Source organism: Plecotus auritus (genome assembly GCF_963455305.1).
Source record: "Plecotus auritus genome assembly, chromosome: 9".
Classification (NCBI taxonomy): Eukaryota; Metazoa; Chordata; class Mammalia; order Chiroptera; family Vespertilionidae; genus Plecotus; species Plecotus auritus.
The window spans coordinates 148607195-148616374 of NC_137783.1; the positions used below are offsets into that span (position 1 = coordinate 148607195).

Below are 9180 nucleotides of genomic sequence, written 5' to 3' on the forward strand. Positions count from 1 at the left end.
TCCCTGCCAAGTTCACACAGCCCCAAGGTTAGTAACCAGTGATCTGGTCCCTGGCTGCCCTCCCAGCCTTCTCGGATACCACTTTGAGCCTCATGCGCTGTGTTTGTCACGCTGCCCTTCTTGCTGCTCTCGAATATGTGAAGCTCATTCCTACCACAGGGCCTTTGCACCTGCTCTCTGCTGGCAGGTGCTCTCTCCCAGACTGAGGTGTGGTTGCTTAGGTCTCTCATGGTGCACCCTCTCCTGTTGGAAATAGCCGCCACCCCATCACTCTCCACTAACCCAGCAGCGTCATTTCTGTTCGGTGCACCTGTCACTCACCATGTGACCTCACGCCATCTCTCCTGCCGGACTGTTTGCTCCTCGAGGGCAAGCACGTGGTCAGTTGTTTGCCACCGGATCCGCAGAGCCGGTAACGTGCCGGCCACGCAGGAAGAGACGTCAGCAAATACATGTTTAATGGCTGGCCGAATGCGGCACTGGACAGTGGCCCTCATTTTAGTCTGCAGTCGTTCGCTTCCTCTTTTAGGCGTTTTCATTTTTCATTAGGGAACCGGGGTGGACACGCCCCACGCCGCACGGTGGGGCGCCGGGCGGCAGTCGCTGCGTCACAGGTCTGTTCTCACGTGTTCTGCGCGTGTTACTGTCTTTGTAGACGTTGCCTCTCCATCCTGCGCGCTAGACGCCGGAGGCGCTTTGGCGGCGGCGAGCGGCCGCTCCCGGTGGCGGCTGGCCGTGGCAGGTTAGGTGGGCGGCAGGCGCGTGGGCCTGGCTCTGTGGGGTCTGAACGCACTAATAGCCTGCATTTGCCGAGGGGTTTCAGAGGGTCCTATTTGCCGGTGTGGCTCTTGTGCATGACGGTGCTAAACGTTCAAGTTTGACGTTGGAAAAGCTGACTTCCGATAAATCATTGCATCCCGTGTCCCCCATTAATCTCTGTTGAGTGACTAAAATGCCTGATACTTTTCCTGTCCCCCTCCTTCCCTCCACCCTCCCACTCCTTCACAATGAGCCCCTTGAAAACACTGTGGTACGGGGCCTGTGGGCGCTCTGAAGGGCTGTGTGATAAACGACCTGGGATCCCTCTCACCCAGGACGGGTGAGGAGCGAGAGCCCTCGCAGGCCCTGTCCGAGGGAAACGGGGCGGCGGTGCCTTACTGACCGGCGCTGGGAGCTGGCGGTCTCTGCTGGGGGCACCGGGGATGCCTTCAGTGTGGACCCAGGAGGCTGGGCAGTCACAGCGGCGAGAGGAGCTCACGCAGGGCTCCAGCCCCTCGCCCGGGCCTGCCGGCTTCTCGTGCAGGACCGAAGGGAAGGGGGTGTCCCGGCGACCCCACAGCCGTGGGGAGAGGGAGAGCTCCCAGGGCCGGGCCGCACGCCGGGAAGGCCAGCCTTGGTGTTGGGCCCTCTCCTGGGTGTCGCAGGGCATCCTCTGTCTCCCTGGGGTCCCCGGGGCCTGTGCCAGGCGACACCTGAAAGCCTGGCGTTGTCTGGTCAGGAACCACTTGGGCCCACAAACTGCCACTCACCGTTCCCGCTCCGTGCTGGGCCCGGCGTCCCTGAGCTGCCTGGTGGCCGTGGGAAGTGCAGATTGCAAGTGATTTCCTCCCACGGTGCTTGGATGTCCATGCCCTGGGCCCCGCCTCTGTCCTCACCCCTGCTGCTGCCCTCCGAGCCCTTGCCGGGCTGTCATCCCAGCACCCGGCCCTTCTGCCCGCCACCCACCCTTTCTAGTCCTGGACCCATCGTGTGCCCGCCTTCTCTCCTCAGCCGTAGACGTCCCCCTTGATTCCAACCCCTGACTCGGCCTGTGACCCCAAGCACAGCCTGGTTCCGTCCAGCGCTCTGCGTCATCCGGCTCCCGGAAGCCGTGTGGCCAGAGAAAACGCCGAGCCCCCGGCTCGTCTCACTCGATTGATGAGCAGTGACTCTGGCGGCTGCCGGGCACCTTGCTTTCTGTGGCCCTGAATGCCTGGTTCACACCCCTCAGATGTCAGCACCTCTGACGTCCTTACTCTCGGCAGGTGACCTGTGTCACCGAGAAAGCGAGAGTGTCCCAAAGAGACCTCCCGTCCACTCCCCACCGATAATCCAAAACAGGTGCATGCAGGCCTGCTTGTCATGTTCATGCTGTAGGCGTGTGAGCACTCGGGGAGGCGTGTGAGCACTCGGGGAGGCGTGTGCCATGGCATCAGTTGCATCGGGAATGGACTCCTAGCCTTTCTAAAGCTAACGGCGTCTCCATCTGCCGGCTCATAACCCCGTGTAAAAACTGACGATGGCTAAAAGCTACAGCTGACGGCCAAGGCCTCATTTCCTTGCCGACCTTAACCGGCCCTGCTCATGTGTTTGCGTCCTCGGCGTGCCTTGTATGAAAATGCCTTTCCTTTCCCAGGACATGGGCAAGTTTTGCCTCACGTACGAGGCGTCCATGACGCGGCTCTTCCGAGAGGGGAGGACGGAGACCGTGCGATCCTGCACCGTGGAGTCGTGCAACTTTGTGCTCGCCATGGCGGACCCCTCCCAAACGGTAAGGAGACGCCGCTTCTTACGCTTCTAGAAGGACGCCCGGGGTCTCCGATGAAATCCTGTGCGTACCTGCCTATCCAGCGACTCCATGTTCGCCGCCTCCTTCCCTCCACCCTCTCACGGGAGCAGGAAGTTAAAGCGTACCGGTGGGGACACACACAGAGGGGCTGACCGCCGTTGGAGCCAGTCCTCTGTCGTCTGTAACTCTGCACACCCGGCCAGGCTCCCCGAGGGCCTTTCCATTCGAAGAGCGCTCAGCAGAGGCACGGGCAGGGTGTGGCGCTCGGGACGGGCAGTCGGTGTGCAGTGAGGAGAGGGTGAGCCCACGGGGGCCTTGAGCTCGGGGACGGGGCCCGAGCAGGCGGGGCCCAGCGCCCTGTGCACTGCCTTGGAACATCCCGGCGGTGGCCCGGGAAGTGTTAGCCGTTCGTTTTTGTAGCTAAAGGAACCGAGACGCAGGTGCGCTCAGCCCAGGTCTGCCTGACCCGGAGCACGGAGACCCCCAGGGCTCGGCTCGCTCTGCTCTGCGGGGACGGGCGCTTGGTTCCGGAAAGGCTTCCATTCTGAGGAGGGAGCCGCAGGTGTGGAGGTGGGTCTCCCGGATGGCCAGGTCTGCAAGGGGGGTCACACCTGGACGGGCCTCCTCTCGTCTGTGACTGGCCTAGCAGAGCCCAGCGGAGCCTGGGGCCGCCTTCCGGGTCAGACGCGAACGTCCAGAAGGCTGTCTTAGCAGAGTTGTTAGCCAGCCACGGTGGGGGGCAGTGACGGCCTCTGGTGACGTTGCAGACAGAACTTCATTTCCAGAAGAGAGACTGAGACTCGGGGCCTCGAGCCCTCCTGCCTGCTTTGTGTTCACCTGAAAATAAAAGGCCTCGGTGAGAGGCAGCGGCGTCTCTGTGGGATCACAGAAGAATAGCTAGATGGGGGGCACCAGTTCAGGCAGAAGCCCAAAGGATGTTCCCCTGGGAGACAAAGCGACGGTGTTTGACACGAGAAGGGGAACAGTTCCACGCGCGGAAGGAAGGCGTGTCTATCGCACATAGCCTAACTTAGTGACGCGGGTTCCCAACAGCATTCCTCATTGTCAGGCGGTGGGTAGCCATGATTCCTGCTTCCTGGTTATCTTTGCAAACACTTCTTGGGGAGACGGTGTTGCTTTAGGCCCAGTCCAGACATCAGTTTCCCTGTTTTAACGTTCCCAAGGTTTGAGGCGTAAGACACGCAGGCAGCGTCTGGGGTTGCAGCACTGACTCCATTTGAAAGTGGCTCCATTTACTATGGTTTTTGTGTTACCGATCTCCTCGGTGTAAAAGGTGTAATGCCACCGGCGGGCTGCACGCAGGACCCCAGAGAGCCCCTCCACAGCCTCGGGAGGGGGCGCGGGGCGCTGAGCAGGTCGCCTTGGCCGTGTCTCCCGGACACCCCAGTGGCCTGATGGTCAGCGTCCTGTGGGACCCCTGCCAAGGAGGGCTGGGACCTTCCCTTTGGAGCTTGGTCTGCACCCCACAACCTGACAGGCCATGTCCTTTGTCACTCAGATGGAGCAGAGACTGCGATTATTCAAGATCGCGTCGGAGAAGCACCAGCACATGTACCGCCTGGCGATGACCGGTGCGGGGATCGACCGCCACCTCTTCTGCCTGTACGTCGTGTCCAAGTACCTGGCCGTCGAGTCCCCGTTCCTGAAGGAAGTGAGTCACTCTTCCTGTGGCGCCCCCCACCCCGCCCCCCTCAGGCCTGGACCAGAGCGTAGTGAGGAGGGGCAGCGGTCGCCAACCGGTGGCCCACGAGATCTGAAAGGCTGGCGACCGCTGACTTAGTGGGACCGCTTCATGGACCGGGCCGGGCAGAGCCGGCGGAGCCCAGGGCTCCACTGTCACCAGGAGCGGAAGTTGGCGCTGTGTCTCCGGCTGCATAGATTCAGCCCCGGACCGCTCTGCTCTCCCACCGCCCATCCTGACCGACGGGCGTAACCAGCCCAGAGCACAGATACTAGCCAAAGGCACGGAGACCGTTCAGAAGTGCCGAGCCCTGAGTATGTCTTACCTGTGTTGTTGTTAGAGCTTATTTCGTTTTAAGTTGATAAAACTTAATTTCTAGGAATGGCTGTGTTTCACCAGCAGCTTGAGAGGTTTCTGGAAGTCATCAGTTGGCTCACCTGGTGCCAGTCTGCCCAGGGACCCGTTACGAATCTCCATGTATCTGCCACCTTTTGTGCCAAAGACGCACTCCAGACCAGGGGTCCTCACCTGCTCCAAAACTGAGCCGGCCGGTCCTCGTCTCTCCTGGGGACCGTGAGGCCGGGGCTGGGAAGAGGGTCACAGAACACATCCTTGCTCCCTCCCAGGTCCTGTCCGAGCCGTGGCGGCTGTCCACCAGCCAGACCCCTCAGCAGCAGGTGGAGCTGTTTGACTTGGAGAGGAACCCGGAGTATGTGTGCAGCGGCGGGGGCTTCGGGCCGGTGAGTGAATGGGCCTCGGTGGGCACACAGCGGCAGGTCCCGGGCCAGCACTGCCCGGCCCGCCTGTCTGGGTTCAGAGCGCCACACAGGAATTCCTGCTGGTCATTCATACAGATCGGTTTTGTTTTTATGGTTCTTCGTTCACAAATAGGATTTGTTATTTGTCACCATTAAAAGCCGGAGCTTAAATTTCAACTTACTTTGTCCTGCAGGTTGCTGACGATGGTTACGGCGTGTCCTACATTCTGGTGGGAGAGAACCTCATCAATTTCCACATATCCTCCAAGTTCTCCTGCCCTGAGACGGTAAAGACCAAAGCCCCCCGCCCCCCGACCCCGGAAGATGGGGTGTGTTTCGTGGTGGTGGTTGTTTTATTATATATATAAATTATTTTTTTATTATTGATTTCAGAGAGGAAGGGAGAGGGAGATAGAAACATCAATGATGAGAGAGAATCATTGATTGGCTGTCTCCTGCACGCCCCCTACTGGGGATCAAGCCGGCAACCCAGGCCTGTGCCCTTGGCCAGAATAGAACCTGGGACCCTTCAGTCCGCAGGCCAACGCTCCATCCACTGAGCCAAACCGGCCAGGGCTGCTTCTTTAAATATTTTTTTAATTGATTTCCGAGAGGAAGGGAGAAGGAGAAGGAGATAGAAACATCAATGATGAGAGAGAATCATGGATCGGTGGCCTCCTGCACGGCCCTTACTGGGCTCGAGCCCTGGGCATGGGCCCCGACCGGGAATCGAACTGTGACCTCCTGGCTCATAGTTCGGCGCTCAACCACTGAGCCACGCCAGCCGGGCTCGAATCATGTCCTTAATTTGACAGAAATTCTCAATTATGTACTTTTACTTGGGGAGAGGCCGGAAAAGGGGGAGTGGCCACGTGGTAACGTGCGTTTTTTTGTTTTCAAACGAAAGGATTCTCATCGCTTCGGGAAGCACCTGAGACAAGCCATGACCGACATCATCTCTCTCTTTGGGTTCAGCTCCAACTCCAGAAAGTAATTCCCAGGACGGCTGCGGGAAGGAAAGGGGGCTCTTCCGACAGAAACCAAATGAAACATAGCTGTTACTCCTGATCCTAGTTCAGGATGGAAAATTGCTCTAAAAAACTCGGAACTGTTCTTGCCGTCGAAGGCTTGGTGTTTTCTTGTTTTTCCAGAACAGCGGGCTCCACTTTACTCCTTCCAGGCAGGTCCCCACGTCGGGGGGCACTTGAGGAAGCGCCCCGAACGTCTTCGCATCAGCTCGCGTTTACTGAGGGATGAAAACATCACTGGGGTTGTGACTTCACACATGTTGAAAGTGGGACAGTCACACTTCCTCGGTGGTGACCCGGGACCTGGTACTTAGGGGTGTTTAATTTTTTCAGAGTAAAACTAAAATGCGTTCCGTCCAGGGAGACAGCGCTGTGGGGGGTGGAGGTGTTAGCAGCCAACAGCTGACGCACACGTAACGCACTAACGGAAACGCTGTGCTGCTGAACACCGATTTGTCCCTGTGGGAACCGCCCTCGTCGAGTTTGGTTGCGTGTGCTTGCCTGTCCGCGTTTCAAGCATGTAGTTTGCGCATCTTCAGTTTCCCTGACCTTGTGAGTATTCAAATCCCAGTGCCTTAAACACAGGAGGCCCTACATGTAAGCGAGACCGGACAAGGGATTTATTCTGTAGTCTTTAGGTGGAGTTGTGGGCATCTTACTCCTCAGTTTACTGAGTGGATAACCCTAAGTAGGCCTTTTCCTGTGGCTCCTGTACCCCTAGAAAGACCGGCGCCCTTCTGAGGGCAGCTCTGCGGGCTCCCCCACCCCACTGCCTGCCTCGAGCGAGAGTGGGCGTGCGTCAGAAATGGGGACGTTGGATGGTTCAATATTGTGTGTCTGGAGCATCCCCTGAACAATAAAACATACTGTGTGCCTCGGCAGTACCGCTTACCAAACTCATGGCAAGCAGACGAGACATCTGCCCCCGAGAAAGGAACAAAACTTGAGAAAAGGGACGAGGACCCTCCAAAGTGTCAGGAGAGGGCAGCACCGATGCGCCAGGCGGGGAGCTTTCTATCCCACCTGGCGAGAGAGCACCCACTTTGTTTCCCAAGGAGCCGGGGAACAGTGCGCCCTTGGTGACCGGCGAAAATGTCGTGAGCGAGCCCGACCAGGGTGGCTGTGGCTGAGTGTCGACCCATGAACCAGAGGTTGAGGTTTGATTCCCAGTGGGGGCACATTCTCCAGTTGTGGGCTCGATCCCTAGTGGGGATGTGCAGGAGGCGACGGATCGATGATTCTCTCTCATCATGGATGTTTCTCTCTCTCCCTTCCTCTCTCTGAAATCAGCAAAAATGTACTTTAAAAAAAACATTGCGAGTGATGGGTGCTGGGTTTCACACAGCCTACCCTTCCGATGGGAGTGCCTTACCAAGAGAGGGCGAGTGACCAAAAAACACATATGCACTGAATCGCCCTCGGTATTTAATGTAAAAAGAAAGGATCCCGGAATTTGAACTGCCACGGTCTCCGTGTCCTTGCGGGTGCGGCTGTCCGTTTAAAGAACTGCGTGTGTGTTTTCTGGCCACTTTGTCCCCGCTGGGCTTGCTTCGCGAGGGCTCCGCACTCAGGGACACCAGGTGGGCTGAACTATAGGAGGGGGCGACGGTGCCGGCCGCGGAGCTCGTGCGTGGTGTACTGTGTCTGTGTTGTCATGTAAAAATCCCACCTGAGTGGGCCAGAGAGTTTTTTTTCTCTTAAAGTAAGAAGAAATGAAAACAGAGAAACACACAACCATAATGAGAAAAACCCCAGTTCATCTGTGGTACACAGCCCAGGAGGCGTGGGGGGTCATAGCCCGCTCTGCCCCAGGCGGTGGGGGTCCCAGGCCGAGCCCCGGCAGGCACTCAGAGCCACCTGCATCATGCATTATCGACCACTGACCGGTGTGTGTTACCAAGCGTTCAAATGTACACGTGTTAGCACTCAAATATATTTGGGCTTATCTCTCAGGTTTTAAATATTTTTGCTAATCAGTGCAGTTGTCAATGCAATTTTTATATTCCTTAAAAGATGGAAGAGTGGGTTTTTACTGTACATGTTGAAAGGAAGAGGTAAGAGTATTATGTATTTAATTTAATTTGGAACAAACCATGGTCTTAACCGGAACTGTGGTTTGCTTTTGTTAGCTTGGACTGTCCATTGCATGTAAATACAATATGCTCTTTCGGTAGTAAACCTTAGAAATGCGGTATGAACGTTACCATTAATAAAAGCATTAATCCAGACTACTACAGCCTTTGTTTCTGACTCTTTTGTTCTGTTAACAAGGAGGTTGTAAGTCAGCCACCAAGCTGGGCCACTTGGGACCAAGATAAGAAACCAAGGTTTGCAGAAAAAGGCCTGGGGTCGGGCAGAGTGGATGGCACTGGCTTCGTGCTCTGGCTGAGAAGGGAGGCTGGTAAGTAGGGCTGTAGATTTTCACTCCACATCCATCCATTCATTCATCCACGCCTTTGTCCTGTGCCTAGAACAGTGCCTGACATACAGCAGCTGCTCAGTAACTATCATTCCAATGACGGCATGGGTTCCGTGTTCTCCACAGTTCTGAGCGCCCACTGTGCTAAGCGTTGGTTTACACACTGGGAATACAGTGGGGACCCCACGAGGTTCTGACTGTGGATGGAGATCAGATCCCAGTGGGAGCAGTTCACCAGGAGAACCAGTCAAAAGGGTTGTAAAGGGCAGGTAAGGGCATGGGCGGGTCTCGCAGGAGGAGGGGCGAGTAGCAGGCCCAGGAAGGGGGCTCATTTGGAAACAGGTTTGAGGGGAGACACCCAGCAGGGCTCGGAGAGCAGCGAGTGGCCAGCTTGGTGTCCGGGTGGCTGTGCGCATCAGAGGTGATGCCTGACACCTGGGAGCATGCGCTGTAAATATGTCTGATGTGTGAATGAATGGATGGGGCGGTGTGCTTGTGCAGGCTATTCAAGCCACTCGCTTTTCTATTTGGGCTCTCGGATTTACATTAGCTGCCTTCTAGGTCCCTGCAGTTGTACTCTCTGTGCGAGCGCGCCCCACCCCCCCACCCCACCGCCCGGACCCCTCAAACTCAACTGAGTTCAATATGATTATTACAACCATAAAGTTATTAGTGTAAAACCATCTCCACACATATGTATGCAAATCCCCCAGAAGGACTTCATT

At 56.9% G+C, this 9180-nt stretch overlaps 1 protein-coding gene across 1 annotated transcript in view; it reads left to right on the forward strand.

Annotated features, from left to right (window-relative positions):
• The window catches only part of CPT1A (carnitine palmitoyltransferase 1A), a 42645-nt gene extending 34374 nt beyond the window's left edge, over positions 1–8271 (forward strand). Inside the window, exons 15-19 of the mRNA XM_080641675.1 lie at positions 2396–2530; positions 4068–4220; positions 4877–4990; positions 5203–5295; positions 5916–8271. Of these exons, the coding sequence (XP_080497801.1) occupies positions 2396–2530; positions 4068–4220; positions 4877–4990; positions 5203–5295; positions 5916–6002 (582 nt within the window). The 3' untranslated portion in view covers positions 6003–8271. The remainder of the gene's footprint in view (positions 1–2395; positions 2531–4067; positions 4221–4876; positions 4991–5202; positions 5296–5915) is intronic.
• The last annotated feature ends 909 nt before the right edge of the window (positions 8272–9180 follow it).